Source organism: Telopea speciosissima, chromosome 11 (genome assembly GCF_018873765.1).
Source record: "Telopea speciosissima isolate NSW1024214 ecotype Mountain lineage chromosome 11, Tspe_v1, whole genome shotgun sequence".
In the NCBI taxonomy this organism is placed as follows: Eukaryota; Viridiplantae; Streptophyta; class Magnoliopsida; order Proteales; family Proteaceae; genus Telopea; species Telopea speciosissima.
In genome coordinates this window covers 15,571,724-15,584,167 of record NC_057926.1, presented here as the reverse complement: position 1 = coordinate 15,584,167, position 12,444 = coordinate 15,571,724, and the positions used below count along the sequence as shown (strand labels likewise).

The 12,444-nt window shown below is 38.0% G+C and overlaps 1 protein-coding gene across 3 annotated transcripts; it reads right to left on the bottom strand.

Annotated features, from left to right (window-relative positions):
* Nucleotides 1-739: 739 nt before the first annotated feature.
* LOC122644683 (protein TOPLESS-RELATED PROTEIN 2-like) lies at nucleotides 740-12,068 on the bottom strand. 3 transcript variants are annotated; one of them, XM_043838074.1, is made up of 25 exons: nucleotides 11,661-12,068; nucleotides 11,327-11,506; nucleotides 11,130-11,243; nucleotides 10,880-11,038; nucleotides 10,450-10,630; nucleotides 10,244-10,364; nucleotides 10,024-10,139; nucleotides 9,709-9,847; nucleotides 9,462-9,571; nucleotides 9,275-9,344; nucleotides 9,085-9,158; nucleotides 8,911-9,006; nucleotides 8,739-8,834; nucleotides 8,440-8,567; nucleotides 7,998-8,232; nucleotides 7,734-7,901; nucleotides 7,335-7,442; nucleotides 7,105-7,251; nucleotides 4,582-4,692; nucleotides 4,311-4,493; nucleotides 4,036-4,164; nucleotides 3,416-3,511; nucleotides 3,022-3,207; nucleotides 1,839-2,011; nucleotides 740-1,333 (listed from the first exon to the last, which is right to left on the bottom strand). In XM_043838074.1, exons 1-25 carry the CDS (start codon nucleotides 11,738-11,740, stop codon nucleotides 1,123-1,125), a joined length of 3,411 nt encoding a protein of 1,136 aa, XP_043694009.1. In that variant the 5' UTR covers nucleotides 11,741-12,068; the 3' UTR covers nucleotides 740-1,122. The 3 variants fall into 3 exon arrangements, with proteins under 3 accessions (XP_043694009.1, XP_043694008.1, XP_043694010.1); XM_043838073.1 differs by having other exon boundaries at nucleotides 740-1,336; nucleotides 11,661-12,067; XM_043838075.1 differs by lacking the exons at nucleotides 11,130-11,243; nucleotides 11,327-11,506; nucleotides 11,661-12,068 and having other exon boundaries at nucleotides 740-1,336; nucleotides 10,024-10,145; nucleotides 10,249-10,364; nucleotides 10,880-11,022.
* Nucleotides 12,069-12,444: the final 376 nt, after the last annotated feature.

The window sequence follows — 12,444 nt, the reverse complement described above, 5'->3', positions numbered from 1 at the left end:
GCAACCAAACAAGCCACAGGAATCCATATTCAATCCAAATTCGCCGAGCCAAGACCGATCGCTTTGATGTTTGATCTTCAACTTAGCCAATAAATCATTTTTTTTAGTCAGTAAAATATCAAATAATTCAATGAAACTTGTGTCTTCTAGCAAGAACTGAAGTTTACTGAATCAAATCAACTCTAGAAAAATCATATTTTTCAAAAAAAAAAAATTTTTTGCTTCATCTTCCGTATTCAATTTTTTCTGATTCAAATTGATTCCAGCCAATCTCCCATTGCCGATTCCGTTTTGTCGAACCATGAACGTAACTCAATCTACAAAAACCCCTTTTTTTTTTTTCGACTCCAGCACGGACAACAAATATACCATGGCCACAGGAAACTTGTCAGGCAAAATAAATGTCAAGCAAACCTGACAAGGGTACAGTTATACAAGGGACATGAAAGAGCAGATAGCAATAATAAGACATTTCCAGAAAGTTCAAAAATAAAATAAACACCCCCCCCCTAAAAAATGTAAGAAGGCATCTTTGATCTTGTATCAATCAGTAGCAAGATCCTTTTGACAGTGCAACAACCAAATCCCTCTAGATTTTTCCCAATCAAAAACATCCACAATCAATTCAGCCAAGGATCAAAAACCAAAAGAGACCATGTCAACTAAACTTTCAAAGAATCTTCTTTAAAATTGAAAAGCAAATCAGAGGAAGAGGGTAAAGTGAGGTGCAAAATGGGTCGGTCTCATATTTTCAAAAGATTACACTGGCATCTCATACAGAACAAATATCTGATAATTAGAAGCAAGAATAAAAATAAATTTTAACATCAACACCTTTAGACGAATACGAAAGGTAAAATGGCCCCACCAACCCCCACACTGCATTTGCTATCTATGCATTGATGTACACCTTTTTCTTAAAATTGTTTCCCTACAAAATTAAAAAAATAAATAAAAAAAAAACACCTAAACTTTACAATGGGCAGTTGAGAGACCATATCAGCATGCCGGCGGATAACTAGGAAAAAAAACGATTCGCCTTTGCATATGCCCCATAGCACCCTATCTCATGCTCCTTCCAGTCATCTGTTTTCTTGAGTTTCGCAGGTTCATCAAGATCTCTCACCTAGGAGGCTGTTCTGATGACTGACTATTCAAAGCTGAATTTGAGGGAATAGAAGGGAGGTTTCCATTCTCTTGGGGCGGTGGGCCACCCCATTTTGGCTCTGCATCAGATGGCTCAACGACGTGAACTGTACCATCACTCATACCCAAGGCAATTTGATTAGGTTCAGATGGGTGGGCTGCTATCACCAAAGGACAGACACTGCTGCTGCTGCAAAATCACAGCTCAATAATACAATCAATTCATTTCAAAAAATGTGGAATCAAACAAATAGAAAAACCAAAAACAAAACTACTTTAGAAACATCGAGCATTTTTTGGGTGGGTTAATTTGCTGAGCTTCCATATTTAAGACCTTATGACTCAGAATCAGTCACAATATTCATACCAACATCCAACCAGATGGGTAGGTTTACCAACATACAAATAAGGATCTTTGATCAATCAATCCAGCATGACAAGAAATTTCAATATAAGGGCATGCATTCCCAGTGCACGAGGCTCCCGCCACTGGGGGGTCTGGGGAGGGTCACATTGTACGCACCCTTAACCCCCACTTCGCAGAGGCTTGTTTCCGTACTCCAAACCTCGACCACTAGGTCACAATGGAGCAACCTTACCGTTGCACCAAGGTAAATGATGTAGAAAAAATATTAACTCTTTCACTAGTCATTTCTTGTAAATGCATCAGAAAACCTTTCCATTCAGCATACCTAGCAGGGGATGGAGGTATGTAGGCAGATGGAGCAATCCGACAGCGGAGCCTTAGACTATCTGCATCAAACACTCCAACAGCACCATCACAAAACCCAGTGTATACCAGCAGACCATCACAGGAATATATTGCACTTGAGATGGGTGCAGAGAGTGCATCTCTCGGAGACCACTGCAAGAAAATATTCAGGCATAAACAAAAGAGTAATGACCAACACATGGACAATATTCCAGGATTATTTATTTAAAAAATAAAAGACCATGTTCAGGTATATCTTTTCTCTCCCAGGGTATACCTTGTTAGCAACTTGTGTTTTGAAACCAGACTGAACATAGTAGAAAGGTCGGAATATTCATCCTTTAAGGGTGTTTCGTCTCCATATGTAGTGTGTAATAGTGTTGTAAAGATTCTCCAATGCAAGGCAGTTGATAATCTTAGTTGAGCTGTTAGTTGAATTAGTTCACTGCATATGAATGAATTTTGTCCAGGCGACTGCCAAGTAAATGATACTTTGTTTAAACGCCTTATTTCACCTGTGCATATGTATTGATCATTCAATTATTTCAATGTGTTTTATACTGTATCATGTTGCTTCCACTTTCTTTTTTCTAGTTTTCCTTTCCCGCTGGCCTATATAGCCCACCCATGTAACCCCTATTCAATCACACCGGCTGTTGAGCAGTGCGACTACAACTCTCTGCTTTGATCCCAGTTTAGTAATCAATTCACTTAGATTTTTCTCATGTGCAATAGAATTTGATGGCTTTGATTTGAGGGTGCCAATTATAACATTTTTTCTCCAATGGCAACTATTCAATCAACAAAGTCATAATAGCCAGTCGAGTCAATGAAACATTTTTTTATATGAAGTCAATAGATAAGTTGTTGCCTAGACGATGGTTTCAAGAACACTGGTAAAGCTGTAAAGGATTGTAATCCCTAGACTGAGGTCAAAAACCCATGATTTCTATTTAGAATAAAAAATAAATAAAAGCAGTTAAAGAGGCAACCCAACCCTGCCACAATTAGGTATTAGGTCTGGCATCTGAATACTAGCTCAAACTTCAAAATCCTCACGCAACCAAGTGGAATGATGGGATCATTCGCTAGAAGAGGGAGCATATAGCTAAAAGATTACACTCGAATTCAAAAACTAGATTCAAAGTGAACCATATACTTACCGAACGCAGGCAGTCAAGCTTGCTGTCAAAGACGCCAATTTGGCTCTCATGAACAACCAATAGATGAATTTGATCATTATGGAACTGGACTTTAGTCTCTCCAGCAAGTGGGCCTGGGCGACCAGCTGGTGCTTGTATAAACCTTGATTTCCTCTTTTCCCATCCATCGGTGCTCCAAACACATAGCTGCAGTTTATTCCATCACAAGTTATTAACTGACTAGTTAAGAATATCCAGAAATTAACTACCACTGAATATAGAGCACATAAAGTACTGCTGACAATAAATCATGATATATTTTTTTGTTCTCGTAAACCCCCATGCAAGACTTTATTTCACCTTCTAAAGGCAGGTGGCTTTAAAAGATAAGGCATGTATGTTATTAATGAATTACCTGTGCATCAGCCGCGGAAGACACAAGTATATTCAGAGTCTGGGAGAACGCAAGACCAGTGATTCGTTTTTGGTGACCCTTGAGCTTGGTTTTAACCTGCCAGGTTATAATTAAAAGTTAATAACCTTCCATATCAAGATAAAATGTGCAGAAGGAACCAGGGTGTTGATTTCATAATCAGAAATTAACAGGTCCAAAATGATTAACACTATGAGATTACAAACAATAGAAGAATAAGTCGGACAATAATATTGAATATATAAAACCAGGCCTACTATATTTTATATGATACAAACTAAAGCTCTAAGAAAATCATATTAGCTGATTTTGTACCAAAAAATAAAACAATGACCAAATTCTTCTTATTTCTGTTCTATTTTATTCTCCGAGTCCTTGACCCACTGAAGGCCAAAGTACGATATTAACCTTTGCTTAGCTAGCAACAACATTGGTTGATCCAAATATTCGAGGACTCGAAATAACAAAATTATGCAAGGCATCAAATAGAAGATTATGAATATACCTAGCCACCAATAGTATATCAGAAAATCAGAATATGATCTCCCCAACATAAACTAAATTCTACTGCATTAATGACATGAACAGGGTAGAAACATCACCTCATCAATCCGAACATTATATATCTGAATGGTATTATCTTCCATTCCTATGGCTATGATGTTATTGTCCTGTGGGTGGAACGCAAGGAAGGTGGCTGCAGGAGGTGGGTTCATGAACGTTGTCATGACCTGAGACACAGGTTTTATTCAGTTACTTTGCTTTATTTACAGAATCAAAGCAAAACAAAGTGAATGAAAATCTGCAGAATAAAGAAAAACTCCCAAAGATTCAAACTCAAAAAATAAGAGACAAAGGGGGAAAAACAAAGGCTGACCTTAAATGTCATCATATTGAACAAAGAAACCTTCCCACCAGATGCAGACATGACATAGGAGTCATTCTTGGATAAAGCGATGCATGCAGCTGACTCTTCAACAGGGTTGGCATCACTGACATCATTAGTCATCAGAGTTCCATTTGTAGGCTGCCACAACTGGGGCACAACAGATGCAGTGGACTGAAAAGTACGAGGTGTTAGAAGAAAAAAAATATATGGCATCTGTAAGAAATAATCTCAGAATGACCATTTTACAAAAGTTACCAACCTTTCCAGATGGATTCCTTTCAGTACGTTGCCATTTCCAAAGTTTATGGACAGCATTGGATGCAAGAGCCAACACAGCCAGCCCAGAGTTGGTGTATATCAGCCTTACAACCTGCCATGCATGGATTATGTTCCCAAGTTCAAAAATCAATTAAACATAGCAATAAAGTTCAAATCTAACTTTCTAAGAATGAGAATAAGCTTGTTAAAAAAAAAAAAAAAAAAAAACCCAGAAAAATAAGAAGAATACATCTTCAGCAATAAAACTATAAGAAGTCAAGTACATGGCTTTCTTGTAAATATTTGCAACATTCAGAAAGCATCACGATAAAGAAGAAATCTTTCCAATCAGATGAACTAGGTTCGAGCTTTGGCAAAATAACATGTTTTTTCAGCATGAAACAATCGGACTCTAAGGAGCAGCACTGATGCAGAATTTCAGTGGTCGTTTGGTTCTGATGTGATCCTGGGTTCAAACAACCCTGTTTGTGTTCGCTTTGGGCCCACCAAATGCAGAATAGCCAGTAGTAGGAAGATAATTGCAATCTCGTAAATATTTCAGTTTGTAAAGCGGAGTGGCAGAGATGTAAATAATCAGAATACAAAAGGACAGCCTGGTGGTTAACTAGGATAAGATGGGGATTAAGATTTCTTAAGCAGGGGCACAATTGGAAATAAAATCAAAAATAAGGATAACAGAAAATAAAAGATAGAAGGGGAGGGTAAGAATGGAAAGAAGGAATAAAAGGGAGAGGGTTTGTGTCATGTCGATGAGGTAGTCTTCAACCCCCCAACAACCAGCAAGGACGAAAGAAACAGGGTTTCAATGGAGAGAACTCTACCTCCTGGTCTCGGATTGAGGGAAAACTTCAGGTCAAGAGTTCCAACATGATACACTCTTGATTGCAAATTACAATAATAACCATCTAAAATTAAAGTGCAAATTACAATAATAACCCAAGTAAATAGATAAATCCCTGCATATCCTACTGGACCTAAACTAAATTTGGACCCAATTCCTCTACAAGGAAATGCTCCTGCATCAAGTCCTTGTGAACCAGTTTCAGGGTCAACCATGTCCTACGATTCTACAGTCCTGGTTCCTAAAGAATTTCCAATCGTGGGGCTCTATCTTCAATATTTTGCTTTATTTTGTGATAGTAGTAGTTGGCTGGATTAGGGACTCTATAAATCTAGCCATAGCTTATTTACTTCAGTTTCATAGTTAGTTTAGGACACCAATGCGCAAGGAAGTTTTCTTCAGAGTTTGGGTTTTACTTTTTCAAGAGTTTAAGTCATTAATGATACTCCAGGCAGCCTGTGGCTGCGGAGGCCTGGTTAATTTGTTTCTTTCTTGTTTTAAGTTATCTTTAAATACGTAAAGGCTGAAAGCATAGCCCATAATTTTATTAATGGAAGAAGAATCTTATGTTTGTTTTTGAGTATGTGGATTTCAGACTACCCTTGTGAGATTCAAGAGTGCAATGCTGTGGATTCAGTGGTGGGGTTATGGATTTGTGGTCAACCTGTCTATCTTTTATCTATTCTTTACCTCCAATCGACTACGAGTTGGTTCTTATTCACTTTTCACCTCCGCATGTTGGTTCTATCTCTTCTTTTGATTCTGTTAATGATATCTAATCTCTTGCTTCAGTTATGCCATTGTTATTCTTCAGTTCTCAATCCTGGAACAAATTCTACTTTCAAAAACATATCTTTTCAATCAGATACTATCCTACTTCAAGCATGCTTCCTCTAATTCACTATTTTCTGAATTGATTTTCAAAATATGAGTTCAGATTACTATTGAGGATTCTTATTACTGTTGATACTCATTTGACTCTGGTTTGCTTCTTGAGAATACTGCCATCAATTTGTTGCTCTGATTTTTCTATTTCTGGGATCCTGTTTCTACTCAACTTATTCAAATCTAAAAACTTAAAGCTTGTTTTCTGTTTCTGCCTCTTATGATTCCAGTATATGTAGTTCAACTAATTAAATAAGATTATTGAAACTCCAAAACCTGCTACCAATCAGTGTTTGAACTGAATTATCAGCTTCCTTACTCAAGTAGAATTCTTTAATAATACTGAATCCAACCATCAATTTTTAATCGAACTTTGTGGAATTGTTACTCTTGCTGAGAAGGCCATTTGACCAGAATAGCATGTCATTTATTTGATTTGAGTTATCAAAATTCTCCTGAAACTGGTATTTATCTTAATCCTACAGTTCTGAAGAAGTCAGGGATTCCTAACCTACTCCCTTAGGCAATTAAGATCACATTAGGCACACACAAACCATGTTTCAATTTGATTTAACAAGTAGTAAACCAAGTTTCTAATTGATTAGTAAGCAATAGATTTAATGCAAAAGTTATCTTTTTCAACAATGGGATATGGAAAGTACACATCATGCATGGACTTTCCAAGGCTAGAAATCCATTAGCCATTACAACCACTACAACACAGTTCATCATCACCATCCCAAAGTCGAACATCAACAGTTCATTGCTATAGCATACCTTGCCTGTAGTGATGGGATCAGGCAGCCGTAAAGCTTTTAGTTGAGCTGAATCGACAATATCAGACAATCTCCAGCTCTTAACCTTGTCAACATCTTCCGTAACTCTTGGTTTCACATCTGCTGTCCGGCTGCTGTCCATGGGACCCTGCAATTACCACCAAAATCAAAACCCAAAGACTCCAGATTGAATAAACATTTACATGTAACCAAAAAAAGGCACATACTTACAAGACTACCAAGAGATACTTGAGGTGAGATTCTATCAGGACGATCCAATGGGGAAGCCAAAGCTGTAGAAACATTACCCACAGGACCCAGTGCATTTACAATTGGGGGCTGCAAAAAAGACGGGCAAAATTGTTAAGAAACAAATAAAATAATACATAGTAATCTCACATTGAAGATGCACAAATCCATTAGTCAAGAAATTACACTTCTGTGTGATTGGAGATAATTTAAGAAGAAACATAATAAAGAAAGAAAGATTAGGCAATCTAACATTCAAGCTACAGAAACACATTATTAAAAGCAATAGTACATTTCATAAGAGTAATACGTACTTGAAGAACAATGGGAGAAAAGGACGAAGAGATGCTACCAACAATAGGAGAAAAGAAGAGATGCTACCTTCGGGTTGATTGGCTCAGAAGGACCTCGAGACCCTTCAAAAGTCCTACTTTCCAGCATCCTTACTAGGCGCTGTCCATCAGAGTTTGCCAAAATCTTGATTCCATTGTCACTTGTTGTAACAGCCAGCAAAGACCCTTCCTTATTGAATCTCAGTCTAGGACTCGCCTGTAGTGAGTACAAATAACATGAATAAACAAACAAATAGTTTATCTAGAATCCAGCTTTATGTGCTTATATGAAATTTAGTGTGTGAATACTAACAGGCAATCCTCCATCCGCATCAGCAGTTGTTAACAAGTTGGTATTGTCCATATCCCAAAACTTAATCATAAATTCATCACCAGCAGCCAAGAAACGATTCCTTGTTGTGTCAAACTGGACAACACCTAATGAGCGCTTCCTGAAACCAGAATATGTCCTTTTGATAGCTCCTTCACTTTCATTCCACTCAACCAAGTGGGAATCACCTTCTTTACTTGTTCCACATGAGAAGAGCCTACAATAAACAGATGGTAGAAAAGTACATAACAATGGACAACAAAGCAGCTGACAGGGACCAGGCAGGCATAGCAGTAACTACATGAAGGAGGTTGATAAAAGATGATACTTAATTCCAATTGAGTAACTCTTGAAACTTGCCATAAATGTAGAAAATGACAAAGTAGAATCCACTAATACATGTTTGGGCAAGCAAAAGTTTCACCTGGTTCCATCTGCACTATATGACATTGTGGTGCACCAAAGGCCAGGAGCATCATAGTCCACTCTAGATCCCAAACAATCATAGAGCCATGCTTTAATTTTCCCATCAATAGCAGTAGAGAAAATGAACTGCATGCAAATACATAGTGAGTCAAGTTTAAGAATTCACTAATGGAGAATGAGCTCTGTGAGTCAACCCACCATCCACTAATCAAAGACAACCCCACTTAACCTATCAATGAGAGCTCAACAGAAGAACAAGTAAGAAAGCCTCCAACACACCAAACCCAAATGAGATACCTGGATATTCTCCTTATAGTGTGGGCAAACAGAATAAACAGGAGCTTCATGGCCCTCAAATATATATTGCCTACGTCCTGCTACAGCATCCCACACCTGTAACAAAATGTGCCACGTGAGGATAGCTCTTTTCTCCCTTGCCATAAATCAACAAGGCATTTAAGAATGATACCTTGATTGTCTTGTCATCACCACAGGTGACAACACATAGTTGTTTGTTAGGATGAGCAAAAGCAATATCATTAACACCACCAATATGAGCATCAATCTACAAAACAGAACTATAATGAATAAATTATATGTTGCCTCTACCAGAGTAATATAAAATTCCTTCCACACAGTTTACCTCCAAATGCTGTCGCAATTCTCCAGTAGGACTGTACATGTATATCTGTACAATATGCTTTGAAAATGCAACACCTAAAACACACAAGTTTCCCAAAATAATTTAACCACTACGTCCTGGAGAATGGAGCAAGTTTTGTATATAAAAAAAAGTCATTGCTGAAAGTGGGGACAAGAAGTCCTTGCTGTACCAAGAATAGATCCATCTGGACCCCAAATGCATCGATTAACAGATATTGTCGCATCTTTCATCAACGCTGTCTGGAAATTTTATGGCCATAAATTGTCAAAAAGCATCAGTATTCCAAATTTCTGGATCAGAAACATATCTGGAACTTCTATGAAATCAAGACAATAAAATTACCAAGTAAACAATACCTGCAATGGCATTGAGCAGGCAGAAACGTCCCAAACCTTGAAGGGTTTATGTGCTAGCCTTTCTCGAGATCCAACTTCCCAAATACCAATCTCACCAACATTCGTCCCAACTATAAGAAATGATTGAAAAGAATAGCAAAGATTAGGAATTCAGACCAAAAACTATGTTACTCTTAAGAAATCAACAATTGCCAGACTAACACATGTTAGTTGGGATTGAAGGGGAAAAATTCAGCCAACAAGTAACCTAGAAGAATGGTCTGCTGCTGTGGATGGAAGTCCATGCTCATGACATTAGATCCTTGGCTCAGACTCCGTACAACAGCCCTAGGAAGGTCATCTTGTGAATAGATATTGGGAGGGTGTGTTGCACCAGAAAACGACACCTGTAATAATGAATGACCATACTAGTTATTTAGACACAAGTAAATGGTGAAGAAAATAATCCTTACAACCATCAAATATGAAAGCCAAAGAACGATTCTGAACAGGGAGCAAACATACTTCTTTTCATTTTATCTTTTAAATGGTGAATCTTGCTAAGTAAACAAAGGCAACATACCTCGTCAGATTGGCCAGTACGAATGCGTTTCATCAAGTGCTCTGTATCAGCTGACTGATAATCCATCCCTGGAGCACTTGTAGGAGTCCTTGGGTGCTTCAAATATTGAGCTGCAACTATTATACAATTTAAATTCCCACTCAGAATGCTCCAATTCAATGAATATCTACTAGCGGTATCGGTCAAAGCCAAAGATGGAGCATTAAGTAGAAACCCTGACCTGCGGGAGGCTGTACAAGATTAGGGGGGGCTGCAGCCACAGCAGCATGAGGTAAAGAAGGGTTAGTGCCTGACATCCAACCTGCAATGGCACTAGATGGGGAAACAACTGGCTGGAATGGCTGCATAGTAAGAAAGGCAGGTATAAGTGCATGCTGTAAGGTATTGAAAAACTATGTTTATGCACATTAGATGCAGATTACTTACACTATGGGCACCAATAGGAGGGAAACCCCCAGCTGGCTTGGGAATCGGTCCCACAATGGGGCTGTTAGTTGGAGGTGGAGCGCGAGCACCATTGTTAGGAGCACAAGTATGGTCCGTGAAAAGTGTTTTAATATCAGGGTTTGGGCGTGGATTCTTGCACAGCTGATGCTGCCAGTTAAGACTGAAAATGCCACAGATGTAAATAATTATTAGCAGAAATAACTTAAATTAGAGGAAATGAAACAAGTTGCCATCATAAAGGATTTTCAGGAACCTTTGTAAATGCAATGGCATTGATCGAGCTAACAGCCAGTAATAACATGTTAAGTTTGAAGCAAACTAATGTTAAAAAAAACTGTGTGGCTTAAGCATCATAACCAGTGATTCACACTGGTACAACAAACGCTGAAGTATAAGAAGAAAATGTAACCTCTGGTTTATCAAAGTCCGCAATCTTGAATTTTTGAAGGGAGGGAAAGTCAGCTTATCACGAAACAATGGATTTGCTTCAATAAGCTTTTTTAGTTCCATGAGCATAATATTCCGGGCTGATTTCGTGTCACCGTACTTGGAAAGCTGTTCATTCTGCCTGCACATCCAATACAACAAGATAAAGATGAAAATATAACAGGATCACAAAATGCCGACCCCATAATTCACAATGGACCAGTAATGAGTACCTGAAGTTTTCAAGTGTTAGCAACTGGGTGATCTCCTTGAAAAGTTCTTCATTGAAAGAAGCAAAAACCTTAAGATCCTTCACAAGAATCTCAACTGCCTTCGCCCGGTCATGCCTAGAAAACAGAGAGTGGGGATCAGCATTTGACAGCAGGAAAATCCTACAAAAGGATATGAAAAACAAGAGGAAAAGACTCACCTATCAAGGGCTTCCAAATACTTCTGCTTCCTTATTTCAAAGAAAATTTTCATCGAGTACCTATTGTCCTCAACCTTGGTGAATCCGCATAAATATTTTTCAACTTCATCCCATTCTCCAGCCTGGACTTGATCCTCAAAGTGTTTCATATTGAAGAAAAAACCAGATTCTTGTTCCAACCTAAACAATAACAGTTAAATAAAAAAAATCAAAAATAAAAAAACCCAAATACAACACCAAGTAAGAATACAGAGCAATTACAAAATCAACTGAAGCAGCTAAGCTCTTTTTTTTTTTTTTTAACTCAAAATACCTTAAGAAGAAACGAACTTACTTGTGAACAGTTTCTTTGAACTTCTCCTCATCCAAGAACTGTAAAATTAAGAATACCAGTTCCCTACTCAAGGAAGACATGGTTCCCGGTATCCCTAACCGCTCCAGTGCAAAGATCTGATATCAAACTGACAGAGAAAAACAGGGGAGAACAAACCAAACTAACTAAACACTTCCACAGCAATCTCACTCCAACTTTTTCACAACGTCAAGACAAAACACCTTTTTCAACCCTTCTCTCTTCCTCTATCCACACCCTGATATCTACTAACAAAGAAGTCAGTTATTTTCTTCGTTCTCTCTCACGCAAACATAGAGTAATGCTACCTCTACTGCAACGAAAGTTTCAACAGATACAGATGATATAGATAACAAAACCCTAATAAACCCACAGGCGCAGGTAAACAATATAACAACAGAACAATAACCCCATCACTCAACCTCAACCATACAAACTCTCATCTTTTTCTGTATCTTCTAAAACCAACAAAAAAGAAGATCTGAACTTACACAACAAATACACACAAAAGAACCAAACCCAGAAAACCCTCTTTGCGACTTTGCCCCCGTCACTAAAAAAACTCTTCCCTTTCTCCTCCTCAGCATAAAAAAAAAACCCTAATTTCCAACTCAAGTACGGTGAACCACGAAGACACAAAAGCCCAGAAGAGAGAATACAAAACTTGATTTCCACGATCTATATTTAGCAGAGAAATGTGTCCTTTCTTCAGTCTCTTCTGATTAAATTGAACTAGAAAAACAGTAACTGGTTTACTGAGAAAGAT